At 48.8% G+C, this 18351-nt stretch overlaps 1 protein-coding gene across 16 annotated transcripts in view; it reads left to right on the top strand.

The window, feature by feature from the left end:
- Positions 1 to 18351, top strand: part of LOC123757282 (peroxisomal acyl-coenzyme A oxidase 3-like) — a 546669-nt gene that overhangs the window by 363409 nt on the left and 164909 nt on the right. For all 16 annotated transcript variants that reach the window (XM_069323862.1, XM_069323857.1, XM_069323852.1 and 13 more), the window contains one exon: positions 2838 to 3068. In XM_069323862.1, the coding sequence (XP_069179963.1) occupies positions 2838 to 3068 (231 nt within the window). The remainder of the gene's footprint in view (positions 1 to 2837; positions 3069 to 18351) is intronic.

Genomic DNA, 18351 nt, shown 5'->3' with positions numbered 1-18351 from the left:
AGGGGGACTGGATGGATGGATGGTGGAGGGGGGCTGGATGGATGAATGGATGGTGGTGGGGGGGCTGGATGGATGGTGGAGGGGGCTGGATGGATGGATGGTGGAGGGGGCTGGATGGATGGATGGTGGAGGGGGGCTGGATGGATGGATGGTGGAGGGGGCTGGATGGATGGATGGTGGAGGGGGGCTGGATGGATGGATGGTGGAGGTGGCTGGATGGATGGATGGATGGTGGAGGGGGCTGGATGGATGGATGGTGGAGGGGGGCTGGATGGATGGATGGTGGAGGGGGCTGGATGGATGGATGGTGGAGGGGGGCTGGATGGATGGATGGTGGAGGGGGCTGGATGGATGGATGGTGGAGGGGGCTGGATGGATGGATGATGGAGGGGGCTGGATGGATGGATGGATGGTGGAGGGGGACTGAATGGTGGAAGGGGACTGGATGTTGGAAGGGGGGACTAGATGAATGAATGGAGGGATGGTGGAGGGGATGGCGGCAAAGTGGGGGATAGGTTGGCAACTGTGGATTGGCAGTTGTCAGTGTGGTGGCAAGCATTAGTGAGATGGTTGGTGTTACGTACCCCTATAAGATACGTATATGAATATTAATTAATTTGTACTTATATATTTCATCACATTTATATGATTATATATTCATTACTTGTAGGTGATTTATTGTGTTTACATATTTCATTACATGGCTGTAATTATATATTATATGTTGGAATAAGCCCAATGGATCCACCGTGGGAACGGTTATATTTTCTTTGTTTGCTCACGGCTGATTTCGTGGGAAAAGTGGTTTTGTAATGATCATAAGTGGGTAACATTATGTGAATCTGTAATAGTTGATCATTAGGGGGCAACGCCCCGTGAGAGAGTTTTAGTTCCTGGTGGGCATTGCCAACATTTCCCTCTGTTGTTTTATTTTAATTACTGCATGTATTAACCCTTAAATGGCGCATGGCTATATACTGATTGACACCCACAGGCGCAAAAAAAAAAAAAAAAAAAAAATTTTTACTTCTAACCTGTTAAGTCGTGTTCCCAGATCACGGGAAAAAAAAAAAAAAAAATTCAATTATACTTACCGGCGATGTAATTGAGCTGAGATTAGAGCCGAGATCTATCAGTCTCCGTGGTGTAGTGGTAAGACACTCGCCTGGCGTTCTGCAAGCGCTATGTCATGGGTTCGTATCCTGGCCGGGGAGGATTTACTGGGCGCAATTCCTTAACTATAGCCTCTGTTTAACGCAACAGTAAAATGTGTACTTGGATGAAAAAACGATTCTTGGTGGCAGGGGATCGTATTCCAGACACTCGGAACTCCGTGAGTGTCAACTGCTACACCCTCACTCCAACATCCAGTCTCTCCCTCACTCCTCCAACGTCTTACTTGCCAAGAATACTCCTTCCACCATACTGTTATTGTTTGTATTACACTACACATGTTTTGTATACCTATTGTGACGGTAAAGTGTTGGAGTGTTGATGTTCGGCTGTTTCAATAGCTGGGGGCAGGGCCTCGTCACATTTACAGAAAAAAAAAGAAGATCGTTTGCCCGTTTGTCTGTGGTAAGGTAATGGGAAGACACACAAAACACAAAGTATAAACAATGAAATTTTAATTACTCTAGAAAATAAGATATGAATAAAGACAATCAAAAAATGCCAATTATGAGTCCATTTCCGTAAGGAAATGAATGTTAGTAAAGAAAATTAACATTAGTAAAGGAACATAAGGTCATTTCATGATGTTTAGATGCAGGAAACAAAGGCTGGGTGCTATGTCTGTACCTCATGCTGTTAATATCATAACTAGCATTGTATTCACTGATATCTGAACACTGTACATAGTCCTGTATGTCCAGCCTTGGTTGCGCTCTCAGTACTAAAGTTCTTACATCCAGCAGCGATGCAGATGATTTCTTTTCAAGATGGCATCTGTTTACAGGAGTCCTGAGGCATAGGATGTACCCATACAGGATGCCCCAAGTACCCGTTGCAGTTTTGAATTATTCCTTATACCGAAATTGTCATATGGTGCTCTGCGCACCCCCAATTGGGTGCCTTAAGACGCTTTGCACAGTGCATTGGTTAAGGAAAAGAAGGTAGTGATTCAACTGTATAAATCTCTGGTGCACTCCCATTTTGATTATTGTATCTCAGCATGGAGACCTCACCTTCAGAAAGACGTAGCTTTCTGGAGAAAAGTGCAACACCGAGCCCCAACAGTCATTCCAGAGCTAAGTTTTTTCTCATATCATGAACAGTTGAGGCTCACAGAACTAACAATGCAAACCAGGCAAGACAGGGCAGATCTCATTGAAACTTTTAAAATACTAAACAAGTTGGAGAATGTTGATCCTGACAATTTCTTCAAAAGATCAGATGTAACACAAACAAGGAGCAACGGTTTCAAGCTCAACAAACCTCAATGTAGGACTGAGAACAGGAGATGCTTTTTCACCCACAGGGTTATAAAGACCATGGAACTGCCTACCGATCGAAACTGCAAATGCCAAAACACTGTTAGGCTTTAAAATCTACCTAGAGAGGATCATCAAGGCAAATGGGGGACCTTAGACAACCTGCTGGTTTCCTGTCTTCATCAAGACAACTAGTGTTAGTGGCCTTCAGGTAAATCGGGTACATCTTTCTCATGATCGTTATGAGGCCTTCTTGTTTGTCGTCCAGCTCCTTCTTTCTCCATGTGTAGCATGCTGATGGACTGTAGGCATTTATGATTATAAGTTTATCATCCTGATTGCAGTATTAAGAATATTAACCTAGCTTATAACTTTAATTCTAAGAGCAACTGAATTTGTTCTCAGGTTCAGGATTGATATACTTACGCAATGACAATGATGCTAACTGTACCTATGAAGGTGATAATAATGTCCTGCTGCAGCAGACTAGCAACTGGCTCATAGGTGTATGGAAGAATCGATCGGAGATGTCAGTAGCTCATCCTATGGGTACTGTGGATTACTTTGATCAAGGTGACCACATTCTACGCCAGACATGGATGAATTCCCCAATAAATGAACACTCTACCAATCTAGGTAAGATTATGTTTTTTCCAGCAAATTCCATACTTTTCACTGAATTCTCCCCTCTTATAATGTACAGTATGTTATATTAAGAGGTGTAATACATGCTTATGTTTATGATATGTTAATTTTTGTATGACTTTAACCCCTGGGCAACATAGCTATTAACCAGGGTCATGGTGGCCCGTTTGTGTCTGCTAGGTCTTCGGATTCTGGCCTACCTCAACGACTGGTAGGTGTGGGCTCTCAGCCAGTCTGTGTGTCTGCTAGCCTGGGATCTGGTACTTTCCCAGCTTGTTGGGGTTGGGTTCGGGTTACTGATAAATTGGCAAAGTCCCAGTTGGTTCCGTCCCCAGGTTCAAACGTTACTGGGCCTCGTGTGGGATTTGCGGACAACGTTAGTCTCTCTCGCTCCTGTGGCATTGCTCCAGTTGCGGTCCCACCTTCGGCTGTTTCTAAGTGGGACCTGGGTCACTTGGCGGTTGCTCGAACAATTGTGAGGGAGCGTGAACTTTGCCATGTTGGTTTACCCACTGGCCAGGGTTTGGTTCTGGAGGCTGTTCTGGTATCTCCGGGCAGCCCTTTTTGCCACTCTCACAAACACTAGGTTTGTTCCCTGGGGTCCTTGCGTCAGTTGCTGCGTCTCCAACTTCCTCTTTGGGTTTTTTGGGGTTCGGTGCAATGGCACCTTACCCTTCCCTTGCTCGATGTGTTCATGGACGCCAAGTTTCTTGGGTGGAACTTTGTGACCAGCACTCACCAGGCTGGCCAAGGTCATTGGGGTCTGTCTTTTCGTTGGGCTCACAGCAGTATGGGAGTTTGAGGCTGTGTGGCATGTGCTGTGGCAGATTCGACTCCCTTGGGGTTCTGTGATCCAGCTCCATTCGGACTGCTCTCCTGTGGTTCATTGTCTCCATTGTCTCAACCGGGGGGAGGGTGTCTCTGTGGTCCGTGACTCTTTGAGGCTGGTTGCTTCGGGTACCTCTTCTGCGGAGTTCTCGGGGTTTGGAGATAGGGCCTGGAGGGGGACCTCTTTATGTAGACATGGTCTCGGCGTCTCCCATTATACGTGGCGCCGTTTCCTGACTGCGAAGCGCTGTCACGGTGGACGCTTTTTGGCAGGACTGATCGAGGTGGGGGGGGGGGTTCCTGTACCTTAATCTCCCGGTTCATCTGTTGCTCCAGGGTTTGGCTCAGCTGGAATCCTATCAGGGAAAGAGTGCTTCTCCTGTCCCCATGGTAGCCAGCCCAGCCTTGATTTCAGGCACTGCTTGCTCGGTGTCCAGACCCGGGTGTCTTTCCGGGCCTCCACCTCTTACAGCAAGTTGGGCTGGTGAGGTACCTCGCTGATTCGGCTTACTCTTCCACTCTTCACGTTTGGTTTTTCTGACACTGGTATGGTGATCAGGTGGCTTCATTGATCCCACCTCGTCCCACCTGCGGGCTTCGTCTCAGCGACAGTATGAAGTCCCCTGACAGTCTTGCTGCCATTTCCTTTCCCTTCTTAGGGTGTCATCTGTGTCTGTTAAGGTTGTTTTGTCTTTTCTCTCTTGGCTTTTTCTGGACTGGCATCTTATGCCAAATACTGTCACTTCTTATCGTGTGGCATTGGCAGAGGTGCTTCAGCTTGCATTTGGGGTGGATGTCACTTTGGCTTCGTTCTGCAAGCTCTCTCGTGCCTTTTTTCACCTTTGGTCTGCTCAGGCACTGCCTGAGCTGTCCTGGTCTTTGAACCGGGTACTCTCTTTTCTCTCTCCTCCTCGTTTTGTTGTGGCCCCTTCAGTTCAGAACTTTTTTATGAAGGCCTTGTTTTTGTTGGCTTTCTCCTCTCAATAATGGGTTCGGGAGCTTCATGGTCTTCTCTGGTGCCAAGGGTACTGTTCTTTTGGTCCTGGGGGTTGTTTTATTCGTTTGCAGATCCCTCCTCCTTATCTGGCAAAGAATAAGATGGTTGACTTCCAGAGGGGTCTGTTGGTTTTGGATGCTTGATTGGTTCGGCTGGAGGTGCATCATGTGTTATGTCCGGTGACGGCTTTGCATCACTACCTGCAGGCCACTGATTCAGTGTCAGTGGATGCGCTCTGGATGGATCCGGTTTCCCTGATTTCCTGTTCCAGGGCTTGTGTGTCTCAGGTTGTCCACAGTGTCACCAAGTCTTGCCAGCCTGCGATCTACCCTCGTGCCCATGATGTATGGTGGGAATACATCTTGGGGTCAACATTCAGGGTTTTGGAGATCAAACAGGGTCCTGGCCACCAGGTATCTTGTGAACGTTCCGGGCCTTCTCAAGCCTTGTGTTGCTTTGGGATATTTGTAGTGGCCTGTTATCTATGTATTAGACCGTGACATCGGTCTATTCGATGGAGTTCTTGCTTACTGGGGACCATGAGCCAGAACCTGGCCCCCTCAGAGAGGTGCGAGGAGCAGTGGCTTATAGAAACCCCCCCATGTGGTTGGGAGAATTCCATGTCTACTATCGACCGGGTTAGGCATCCAGAAAGGTAAGCGTCCCAAAACAAACTCCACCTGGTTACAAAATTGATACCTAAAGCCGAACTGGCAAGAAGAACACCCTAATCTAAAACAAGGAAATAAGCATGACGTCACAACCGCCGCCACACCGCTGTCTGCGCAGCTCGCCACCTGCCCTTCCTGGAAGGGGGAAGGGGGAGCCCCAGATCCCTCGCACCAGCTATCCAACCCCAGTTCTGAGATTGATGTGGCATGGCGGTTGTTAGACTCTGGTTCTTGTCTCTAGGCAGTGCTGTGCCCTTGCAGTACTGTTCTGATGTGTTATTGTTTGCGAGCCAAGAGTAATTCAAGACGTACTGGGGCTGCATGCGCCTAGGGTTTTCTTCCCTAGGTGCCTTGTAAGTACTGCCCCTTGCGGCATGGGGTTATCTTTCACAAGTCATTCGGGAACTACTGCCATAGGGACTTTTTCCTGCTCGGTGACTGCCCTTGGGGTCAGCTGGGGTTTTCATTACCGCCGTTTGACCTAGGGTAGGAGGTAGTATTGTCACTGGTAAGGGCGCAAGGTACTGTGCAGCTTGTCACATTATACACAGCGACCAGTTCTGTTCTTCCTGGAGACATTGTGATTTAGTTGGGTTTTTCATTTGCTTTTGTTTCTTTTGGCTGGTGGGGGTCTGTCTTTGGTTATTGTTACCCTCTGTTATTTTGGTGGTTCCCTGCTAGGCCCCCGTACTTGTACATGTTGCAGGGGTTCAGCTATAATTGTTCTCTCGGTAGTTTGGGCCAACTGCTTAGCAGTACCTTGCCTGGGTTAACCTTAGCAGTCAGCCTGAAGGCCGTGGAATACCCCCATTGGGGCTCTTTGGTCCCATGGAGACATCCTATGGGTCTCATCTCGCTTCATACAAGTTCGAAGGTTGCTCTGTCCCCTTGTCTCAGGGTGACATTCATTGTTTTTGACCCCACCGTGATGCCTGTTGGGTCAATGACAACTTTGACCCAGAGTCCTGGAAGTGGTGTTCCTTGCTTGTATGCCAATTCATCCAGTCTACTAATATTGATATTCGGGTGCAGGCAGCTTCAGCATTGCATGCACAGTTTAGGTTGCTGCAACGCACTAGGTTGGTTGCCTTTCCGGATGCCCCAAGGCAGCCTCGCTTTGGTTATAGGGACCCGGACTTGGGGGCATAAATCGATTTGATTTTGGTTTTGTCCTCGCTCCCTTGTATTATTCCTGCTGTTGTTTGTCCTGCTCATCACCCCCCCTCCCCCTTGCCCCATCCAGTTCGGCAATGGAGGCATTCGAGCCTGCTCTTCCAGCCAGCATTTCGCGGTCTGACCAGCTGGTCCCCCTTTTCCTTGCTTTTCCGGTGGACTCTGCCTTTTCTTTAGAAGCAGAGGGGTTTGGAGGGTGGCTCTGCCCCGTTTAACCCCGCTTGGGAGTCAAACGGGGCACAGGCTTGGCTTGTCCTGCTCATTCTTCCCCCCCCCCCCCCCCCCCCATCCCTTCTACTCCCTGTACGAGTTTAATATGATTCCAGCTCCTCCCCAGGTTCGGTTCCAGGTTCCCCTGGGTTTTTTGGTCCCCTCCTTCCAGAGGATTTCGGCCTCCCGCATCCCACCTACACAGGTTCGGGAGGCCGTTGCAGCGTACCTCCTGCATGACCCGGATTTTGCCTTGATAATGGACCCTTCCTTTAAATTAAATTAAATTAAATTTTGTATTCCGGAAAAGTACATACATAGTTGATTTACAAACATAATGTTGGATTTATAGATAGAGCTAGTACATTCCTAAAGCCACTAATACGCTTAGCGTTTCGGGCAAGTTTCTTGTTTGAGTTCAGTTCTGTTTTTCCTTATTGGGTGTGTTACAAGATGCCGGTGTCATCCTGGTTGGCAGACTGTCCTTTTCTTTGGGGGCATGGCATACGTTCTGTTGGACCCGCACGCTTGAATAGTGGGAAACTATTCCCCGAGGTGGACCTCTTCGCATCGGCGTAGTCGCAGTGCCTTCCCCTGTATGTGGCGCCCTTCCCCGACAGTCGGGGAAGGGTGCCCTTCTCGCCCTTTTCACAGTCGGGGTTGATGCCTTTCGGCTGGACTGGTCGAGGTGGGGATTCCTGTACCTCTTTACCCTGGTTCAGCTGTTGCTCCAGGTCCTGACTCCCTTGGAGACTTACCAGGGAAGAGTTGACCTCTTGGCCCCGTGGTGGTAAGCCCAGACATGGTTTCAGGTGCTGCTTGCTCAGTGTCCGAACCTGAAGGTTTTTCGCGCGGCTCTGCCTCTTCCAGCAGATCGGACCGGAACGTCACGTGGCTGGTTCAATCTTCTCCTCGAATCTTTGCGTATGGTATTTTTAACTCAAGTTCATCATCATCTCTATGGTGATCAGGTGGCTTCCTTGTTAGTGTCCCACCTATGGGCTTCGTCTCAGCAGCAGTATGAAGTTTCCTAGCGGTCCTTCCATTTCTTCTTGCGTCTTCATTGTTGTACTTCCCTTTCTGTTAGGGTGGTGTTGTCCTTTCTCTCTTGGTTGTTCCAAGACCGTCACCTTATGCCTAACAATGTCGCCTTGTATCGTGCGGTGCTGACGAAGCCGCTTCAGCTTGCTTTCGGTATTGATGTTACTTCTGCATCATTTCGCAAGCTGTCTTGTGCATTGTTTCACCTCCGGCCTGCTCATGCACCACCTGAGCCGGCCTGGTCTTTGGACAGAGTGCTCTCTTTTCTTTCTTCTCCTCAGTTTGTTGTGGCCCCTTCGGTTCAGGATTGTTTCTCCTAGGCTCTTTTTATGTTGCCATTGGCCTCTAGGGGTCAGGTTGGGGGAGCTTCATGCTCTCCTCCAGCGCAGGGGTTTCTGCTCCTTCGGTCTTCGTGATTGTTTTGTTCGTGTCCAGCTGTCTCCTTCTTTTCTGGCAAAGAATGAGACTGCTGCTTTCCGGAGAGGTCCCCCTGGGTTGTTGATACTTGGTTGGTCATGCCGGGGGTGCTTCATGTTTTGTGTCCGGTTACAGCTCTTCGCCGTTATTTGCGTGCCACAGCTTCTGTGTCTGGGGACGCGCTTTGGGTTGATCTGGTTTCCCTTCTTCCCTGTTCGTGGGTGTGGGTCTTCCAGGTCGTCCTCAGAGTTATTAAGCCTAACCAGCCTGCAGTCTATCCCCATGCCCATGACGTTCGTAAGTTCGCTGCTCTTGCTGCCGTCTTTGGCAACATGTCCTGGGCTGACATTCGGGTACGGGGCTTTTGGAGGTCGGACAGGGTCCTGGCTGCTCATTACCTAGTGAATGTTCCTGGGCCTAGTCGGGCCTTTGTCGCTTTGGGTCGGCAGCTGCAGCCAGTTGTCTCGACTTCGAGTTGAGGAGTGAGCAGTGACCGCCTCGCGGGTAAGTCCCTATGTTTTTCCTCTGTGGGGTAGTTAGCTCCGGGAAGCCGAAGGGGCTCCCCCAGAAAACCAGCGTTGAATGTAATGAAACGCCATTTTCTGGGTGAGACCCGGAGGCTCCCCAACATACCTCCCTCCCGTCGGTCAGCATTTTTTTTCGAGTATTTTGACATCCAGCCTCAGAACTAACAGGTGGTTTGCCGGCATATTGAGCCTGGGGCTCCTCCTTTCCCCTCCCGGAGAGGGGGAAAGACAGCGGCGCGGCAACGTGTGACATCATGCTCGTTTGCTCATTTCTTTTAGGGGATTTATATCCACTTGTTCGGCTTTTGGTAGCAATATTTTCACCAGAATAGGGGTTTGTTTTAGGATGCTTACCTTTCTGGGTGCCTGACCCGGTCGATGGCAGACATAGAATGCTTCCAACCACACTGGGTTTTCTATAGACCATTGCTTCCCATGCCTCTCTGAGGGGAACAGGTTCTGGCTCTTGGTCCCCAGTAGGCCCACAGAACTCCATACACATGACTGATGCCAAAGTCTGACATGGCATAGTCAAAGTCTAGGCATATCAGCCTAGTAAACTCCGGGGAGCCTCCGGGTCTCGCCCAGAAAATGGTGTTTCATTACATTCAACGCTGATTTTTTCAAGGGTCATGGTAAACAACATTTAATCCCCATAGAACAATTACAGTATATCCTTATTTGCATCATGAGGTGAATGAGAAGCGTCACCAGACATGTGGCTTTATTGATCAAATAATTACAGTACAGTAACATCCTGCAATAACACAAGCCATTAATACACAATACTTATACACAGTTTAAGCACTGTCTATTCACTATAACAATAAGCCAACTGCACATGACTAAAGCTAGAATATACAGAAATTAAACTAGAAGTTAACGTTACACAAACTTGTACACAAGCACGACACAGCTGATCTGACGATACAAACAAGTCAAGCGAGCATCCAAACAAAACAGTCAAGCGAGCATCCAAACAAAACAGTCAAGCGAGCATCCAAACAAAACAGTCAAGCGAGCATCCATCCGGTACGATAATATATACCACTTTTACTACATTCACCCCATCTAGCTTTAAGTAACATAGTCCCGCAGATGTGTAGGGGTACTGCGCGTCCTTCCAAATCGTCGCAGGGACTCCTGCAAAGTTGAAGCCTCTAGTGTTCCATTCGGTTCCTGCATGCCATCTTCTCGAGGGAGTGTTACGTCAGAGAAAGGTTCCCAATTAGGCATTTCTAGGTTAGGTGGTTCGGGACGAAGTAGTTCAGGATGAGGTGATTCAGGATGAGGCGAATTGGGGTTTACCCCATCTTTCGCAATCGCTGGGTGTTTTTGGTCTTTTGGTAGCAAAATATTGCTACCGAAAGCCGAACGAGTGGACAGAACTCGCCAAACAAAATTATCAAACTAGCATGACGTCATCACGTCGCCGCGCCACTGTCTGCGCAACCCTCCCCCCCCCTCCCCGAGAGGGGGAAGGGGGAGCCCCAGACCCTCGACGCCGGCGATCCAACTGTCAGTTCTTGGCTGATGGTATTACTGGCTGGTCGAGTGCCTCTGGCTCCGGTTTTTGTTTCAGTTCTGTGCCTTGTGGTGTGGACTGTCTCTACCGGTGGGGTGTGAGCCAGGAGTAAGATTCCACGGTACTCGGGCCGCATGTGCCTAGGGCTATCTTCCCTAGGTGACCTGTAAGTACTGCCCTTGGGGCTTGGGGCCACCTTCCACAAGTCGCCTTGGGTTCTACCTCCGCTGTGTCCTTTACTGCTCGGTACTGGGCCGCCCTTGGAGTCGGCTGGGGTTTTGTTTCCCTGGTTTGTCTCTGGGTAGGTGGTAGTTTTCGGCACTGGTAGGGGCGCGGGGTACTGCACAGCTAGTTTTCACCATTAATAGCGGCCGGCTCTGTTCCGCCTTGGTACGTTGTCTTCTTGCGGGGTTTTTCTTTTGTTTTTGTTTTTGCCTGGTGGGGGGCCTGCCTTTCATATGGTCCCCCTTTCCTGTTCTAGGTGATTTTCTTTTGAATTCTTCTGTTGGTGGTACTCCTCGCTCTGCCCCCATGAGTGGACACGTCCCGGGGGTTCAGCTTTAGCAGTTTGTTGGTAGATTTGGGCGCCGGTTCGCGGTACCCTGCTTGGGCTTCCCTTAGCGTGTACCAAAGGCTAAGGGCCCTGGGAAACCCCACGGGGACTCTGTGGTCCTATAGGTGTGTCCCCGGAGTCCCTCTCGCGTCTTGCGAGTTTGATGGTTGATCTGTCCCCTTGTCTCAGGGTGACTCACCGGTTGTGCCTCCGCCATGCTGCCTGTTGGGTCCTTGTTTCTTGTGACCCGGAGTTGTTCGACGAGTGTTGTCGGTACGCACTCTCCTTCACCCAGGCCACTGGTCTTGATAATCGGGTGCAGGCAGCTGCGGCGTTGCTTGCTGGGTGTAGGTTACTGCAACGCTCTTGGTTGTTTGCGGCTCCGGATGCCCTGAGGCTGCCCCGTTTTGGTGGTTGGGGTCGCTTCGACTCTGGCTCCTTCCGCTTCTTGTCCTTCCCCTTCTGTTCTACACACTTCCTCTCTTGCTTCCTGCTCCGAACCATAGGCGGGTTTCGGAGTTGGGGCGGGGTCTGGTTGGGTTGAGACTCGGGCGGTCTCGGGGGGTTTTCCTCTTCCGGGGTGGCGGCGGAGGCATTCGAGTCAGTTTCTCCAGCCGTGTCATATGGGTCTGACCAGTGGGCTCCCTTCATTAGAGTTGCACAGCTGCCCCGGCTTTTCCTTGTCAAGCTGGGGCTTTGGGGTTGTGGCTCGGCCCTGGGTCATGCCATCGAGGTTCGCGGGGTTAGGGAGGGGGTTGCCTGGGGGTCCTCGGCCCCATTTGCCCCTGTTGGGTCTTTGTACCTTTGGTGTGGGCCTGTCAGTTCCTCAGAGTGGGGTTGTTCCTTCCCTCTGTTTTCCTGTTGTTTTCGAGTATACCCTTCCCTGGGTTTGGTTCTGTGTTCCTTCGGGTTCGTCGGTCCCGTCGTTCCTGGGGGTGTGTTTCACCCCCTTTACCTTACTCTTTTTGCTCTTATGTTGCGATACTGTTCTAAAAACAAAACAAAAAACAAAAAAAATCAAATGTGTGTTCAGGTACGGTACATCCATACAAGGTGTGAAACACGCGTTAATGGATTTATATATTGCCTAGTACATACAATGCCTAAACCACTTCGTATTGTTGTCCCTCCATGTTCCTTGGTCAGGGGTGCTTGTCGTGGTTCTCATTGGTTCGCAAGTCTCTTCGTACCTTCCAATATTATTGGAACGTCTGTTGATTTTCGATGTGGTTTCCCTCGGGTCTTTTGTCGGCCTTGTTGGTTCCCTTTCATCATCTGTTTTCTTTTGCTTCGTTTTCGCCTTGTTTTGTTTTCGCGTCGTCTCTACTTCCAGTTTCGGCGTTCTTCGTCTTCGTTCCGCACACCTTCCTGGTGTTTGTACGATGTGTATTTACTATGTGTCTGTACGTTGTGTGTACGATCTGTGTGTCCGCCTGGTGTGCGAGCCATGCCTCCCGGTGGACAGGTGGTGCATTTCGTACCTCGTGTGCTGGGGCCGCGGTGTGCGTTTTGTTTACGGGTGGTATGCTCGTGTGTTCGCATTGTTTCTCATGGTTTTCTACAGCTTCTTGCTCGTTTCTCCCTCCAGTCGTGGCCCTCTGGATGCTGAGGGTGTTTTGGATTTATATCTGGGGGTGTCACTTTCTTCTTCCTCTGCTTCTTGGTGTGGGATGGTTTGGCGTGGCACCGCCTCCACCCCCACTGTACTGCTCCGTCTTCTGCAGGGCGCGCTCCTCTGGCCGTATTTCTCCTTCGACTTCCACATTTTATTCAGGTAATGGTACATACTATGCCTACTGCCTCGAGTATGCATGGCTTTCGGGCACACCTTTAGTGCTGCTCCTGGTATGTTACTTGGCTCGCCTGTGTTGTGGCACGGTCGTGTGTCTGCTCTGCAGGCGAGGTTGTCATGTCTGGCGCTTCTGTCAGCCTAGTGCTGGTTCTCACTTTTGGTGGGGGTGCTTGCCTAGTTGTGCTTGCGGGGGTTGAGCTCTGGCTCTTGGGCCCCACCTCTCCTGTCAGTTGCCAGTTATGCAGTTTCCTGAGCCTCCTGGGCTCTGTTTTCTCTACATTTGCTCCTGTGGGTGGCGTCTGCCTCCACCACATGGCTTCTTGGTGCTTTTCGCTTCCTTTCCCCTCTGACATTGATCAGGTTCTTTTTAGTGTCTGTCGCTCCTTTGGGTGCTCACTTCCTCCTGTATCCCCTTGTGCGTATGAACATATGGACATACGTACAGAGGAACTGCAGAGGGCCTATTGGCCCGTGCAAGGCAGCTACTGTTTCTTACCACTCATTCCCACTCACATACATGTCCAACCCGCCCTTGCACCAATCGTGGGGCCCCACCACCACGTTACGTGGTAATTGGTTCCACGTATCACCGGGCCTATTACCGTGCCGGTCATTCCTTCGGTCTTTCCTGATTCTGCGCTTATCCCTTTTATGCCCATTGTTTCATGCCCACAATGTGCCGCAAGGGTGGCGTGTGCCACTATCCCAGTTTCTATTGTTTCGTGAAGATTGGTGTCAATAAACACAAACACTAAGAAACTACCTATCTTTTGTTGCGTATACAGTAGTTGCGGGTGATATTTTGGCGGGCAATGGTGCGGCTTGGGCGCACTGAGTGTTGGTACGGTGTCTCGCATGTGTCTGTTCTAGACCACACTTGCAGGTAGAATAGTTATTATTCGCTACTCTGCTGGTTATATGCTTGAGCGACGCCTCACCGTTCTCCAGAGGTTGGCAGGAATTTTCCTTGGAAGTACGGAACGGTTTGAGTTCCATCATTGGTACTACGTAGAGCTTTGCTTCTCTCGTTAGGCTCATGCATTTGGAGCAAGTATCTTATTGGGATACTCTACTCACTCCGCCACCCTTGTTCACTGTTCCATCCTTGTTTACTCTTCCCCGCTTGGCGGGATTGCGTCGATGGCTCCTAACAGGGGTGTTTGGTCACCTTGTGTGTGTCTTTAGTGCCTTTTTTGTCCGTCTTTTGTTCTTTGTTGTTCTGTGGGGCTCTGCCCCGCATTTCGGTGCATTTGTTATCGTTGTTGACCCCTGGGTTTTTTCCCTATCTGGACACTTTTCTTGCCTATCTTCGGTGCCTGACTGCACCCTGCTGGCCGTGAGGTCCCTCAGGTATGTACGCGCTCCTCTACACATTTTGTGGTTGGTCGTGTGCGTTACTTCCCGGCCGCTCCTTGGGCCGTATTCGTGGTTTTCCTTACCTATTTCCGTTTTTCCTCCCCCCCATGCTACACTTATTTGTGTATCTAGGTCAGTGCTTCTTGACTATCCTGTTTGGGGCTCCGGTGGGCATCTGTCCATGTTTAGTTCCCTGCTTTTGGACTTCTCCGGTGTTCCGTTTTGGTACTGAGTTCCTGCGATTTTCTGTGTGGTTTCCCGCAGGCTTCGGGTTGCGCAGTCTGTGGGGCGGTGTGGACTTTTCGGACTGCCGCTCCTGCCTTCCTGGTTCCTTTTCTTGGAACCGGGTTTGCTGGGTTCCAGTCATGGTTCTGGTTTTTCTTTGTTCCTTTTCCGGACCGGGTGTGTTTGCTTTCCTGCGGTTCACGTCCTGGGTAGTTCTCCTCTTGGATGCCTCGGGGATGCGTGTATCATTCTTCCCTGCTGGAGCTGGTTATGTTGCTCCTTTGGGTTGCGGGGTCTCTGTTTTTAGATTCACGTTTTGCGCTTTCGATTGTGGAGTTAATTTCTCGTCGTTTGTGTCGGCACTGGTGGGTTCGTTATTGGTCTCCCACCTGCGTGTTTTGTCTCGGGGGCAGGGTGTGGTTTTCCTGGCGGTCTTTCTATCACTGCGAAGGGTCCTTCGGTCTTTGATAGGGTTGGCTTCTCTTCCCTTCGGGGTTGTTCTGGGACCGTCGTCTGGGATCGTGTCCTGTCACCTCATATTGGGTGGTGCAGGCAGAGCCGCTCCTGCTTGCGTTCAGTGTTGCGGTTCCTTGTGCTCCGTTCCACTTGTTGTCGTGGGCGTTGTTCCCCTCTGGCCTGCTCTTGAGTTTTGGTGCCGTCCTGGTCGTTGGCCTGGGTGGTCTATTTTCTTTTTGTTTTGGTCTTTGTTTTGTCTCTGGTTTTGGTTGTTCAGTTAGGACGTGTGGTATCCGCCTCCCGGTTCCTTCCGTGTTTTACTTATCTGTGGTGAGGTAGCTCCGGGGAGCCGACAGGGCTCCCCCCAGAAAACCAGCATTGAATGTAATGAAACGCCATTTTCTGGGTGAGTCCCGGAGGCTCCCCGGCATCCCTCCCTCCGTTCGGCGGCATTTTTCACGTATTTTGACATCCAGCCTAAGAACTGCCAGTTGGATCGCCGGTGTGGAGGGTCTGGGGCTCCCCCTTTCCCCTCTCAGGGAGGGGGGGGGTTGCGCAGACGGTGGCGTGGCGCCGTGATGCAACCCGTTCTCGCAAATTTAATAAGTCAATATTGACTTATTAAATATGTGCATAGGTGACATACTTAACATAATAGATACCCTTAAAAAGATTCATAGAAAACACCGACCTTACCTAACCTTGTTAGTATCTTAAGATAAGCATCTTATAGCTTCGTAATTACAATTATTACCTAACCTATAATAGGTATAGGTTAAGTAATAATTGTAATTACGAAGCAATAAGATGCTTATTTTAAGATACTAACAAAGTTAGGTAAGGTCGGTGTTTTCTATGAATCTTTTTAAGGGTATCTATTATGTTTAGTATATCACCTATGCACGTAGTTAATAAGTCAATATTGACTTTACGAATTTGCGAGAACGGGTTGCGTGATGACATCATGCTAGTTTGATAATTTTGTTTGGGGAGTTCTGTCCACTCGTTTGGCTTTTGGTAGCAATATTTTCACCAGAATAGGGGTTTGTTTTGGGGCGCCTACCTTTCTGGGTGCCTGTCCCGGTCGATGGCAGACATAGAATGCTCCCAATCACAAGGGGGTTTCTATAGGCCATTGCTCCTCGTGCCTCTCTGAGGGGGCCAGGTTCTGGCTCGTAGTCCCTGATAGGCAAGAACTCCTAGCACTTTGACTGATGCCAGAAAGCTATACATATCCATTCAGCCTGGATAGCTCTGGGGAGCCTCCGGGACTCACCCAGAAAATGGTGTTTCATTACATTCAACGCTGTTTTTTAGGTCCAGATAGATGCAGTCAACCCAACCATCTCTTTCCTGTAATATCTCTGTTGCTCGATCATAGAAACTTAGTAAATTCGATATACAGGATCTTCCAGATCGAAAACCATACTGTCTGTCTTATATTATATCATTTCTCTCCAGGTGTTCTACCCATTTAGCTTTAATTATTTTTTCCAATATTTTGACTATTACACTTCTCAATGATACTGGTTTATAATTTAGGGGAGTCTTCCCTGCTTCCACTTTTGTAGATTGGAACTTTGTTAGCCTTTTTCCGCACATCAGCTACAACTCCTGTAAACAGGGATGCCTGAAAAATCAGTTGAAGTGGAATACTGAGCTCAGGTGCACATTCTCTCAGAACCCATGGTGAAACTCCATCTGGACCAACTGCTTTCTTCTCATTTAGCTCCTTGACCATTTTTTCCACTTCGTCTCTAGACACCTGTATGTGCTCTATGTTGTTCTCTAGAATTCTTATTGTATCTCCGGCTCCCTCCCCCTGGAGGGAGCCGGTCGGCCGAGCGGACAGCACGCGGGACTTGTGATCCTGTGGTCCTGGGTTCGATCCCAGGCGCCGGCGAGAAACAATGGGCAGTTTCTTTCACCCTATGCCCCTGTTACCTAGCAGTAAAATAGGCACCTGGGTGTTAGTCAGTTGTCACGGGCTGCTTCCTGGGGGTGGAGGCCTGATCGAGGACCGGGCCGCGGGGACACTAAAAAGCCCTAAAATCATCTCAAGATAACCTCAAGATAAGATCTGGTTCCCTGAAGATTTAATTTTGTACAAACACACTTTGGAATTTTTCGTTTAATGTTTCACACATTTCCTTTTCATTTTCTGTGAATCTATTTCCCATTTTCAACCTCTGAATATTATCCTTTACCTGCAATTTGTTGTTTATGAATTTATAAAATAGACCTGGTTCTGTTTTACATTTGTCTGCAGTCCCTTTTTCAAAATTTCTTTCTGCCTCTTTCCTCACTGCCGTGTAGTTGTTTCTCGCATCTTTGTATCGCTGGTATGTTTGGGGGTTTGGCCTCTTCCTGAATTGATTCCATTTTTGTGTCTTTTGGTCTCTGGCCCTATCGCAATTTCTGTTGAACTAATCCTGTTTCCTAATTCTGCATCTCTGTTTTGGTATAAATTTTTTTGTGCCTTTATCATATATTTCACAAAACTTGACATATATCTCATTCACTTCCTTGCCTAGCAATAAGTCTGTCCAATTATACTCACTAAAAAAGATTCTAAGGTTGCCATAATGTTTTTCAATTGCATCAACCTTCATATTTTCTTCCAGATTATAACGCATTGCATACTTTATTCCCAAAATGACATTGTCACTTTTACCTAAGGGAGGAAGGTACTGAATGTCAAATATTTCTTCCTCCTTCCTGGTAAATATCAAATCTAGCATGGAGGGAACGTCCCCTTCCCTCATCCTCGTAGCTTGTTTAACATGTTGATACAAGAATGTTTCCAGGATGAGGTCTACAAATTTACAGGTCCAAAAATCTTCTGTTTTAGCTTTATATGCTTCCCAGTCTATGGATTTCAAGTTGAAGTCGCCGACTATCAACAGTCGTGATCTATCGTTGTCCGCTCTCGCTATGATCTCTCTCATTATTGTTATAAGACCTTCTCGTTTACTGTCTAGCTCCTCCTTTGACTATGTGCTGCTTGGCGGTGGACTATATGCATTTATGATCATTAGTTTATCATCCTCATGGCAGATCTCTAGTGCTATTTTGTCAACTTCTTGTGGATTGGCAGTCATTATTTCCTTCACCTTTAGGTATTCTTTCACCAGCACAGCAACGCCACCACCTTTCCTAATTTTTCTGTCCCGTCTCCAAATTGAGTAGCCCCTTGGGAATGTGACCTCATTTAAAATAACATCTTCAAGTTTTGTCTCCGTGAGTGCAACAATGTCTGGTGTCTGCAGCTGTATTACATCACTTAACTCCAGTATCTTCGATCTCACTCCATCTATGTTGGTGTATACAATCTTCAGGAACTTGTTCCCCCTCTTCTTATTCTTCACTCCCCCTCTCTCTAATGATTTTGTTGGTTTGCCTTTATGTACCACTTTACTGGTTTGCCTACCCCTATCACTTTGTAGAAAAAAAGAATTGATTTCTTCTTCATTCCTGCTCTCATTTAAATGTTTTGCCTCGGC

Source organism: Procambarus clarkii, chromosome 13, assembly GCF_040958095.1.
Source record: "Procambarus clarkii isolate CNS0578487 chromosome 13, FALCON_Pclarkii_2.0, whole genome shotgun sequence".
NCBI lineage: Eukaryota > Metazoa > Arthropoda > Malacostraca > Decapoda > Cambaridae > Procambarus > Procambarus clarkii.
Note: the sequence above shows the minus strand (reverse complement) of the source record. Positions and strands in the feature narration are given on the sequence as shown.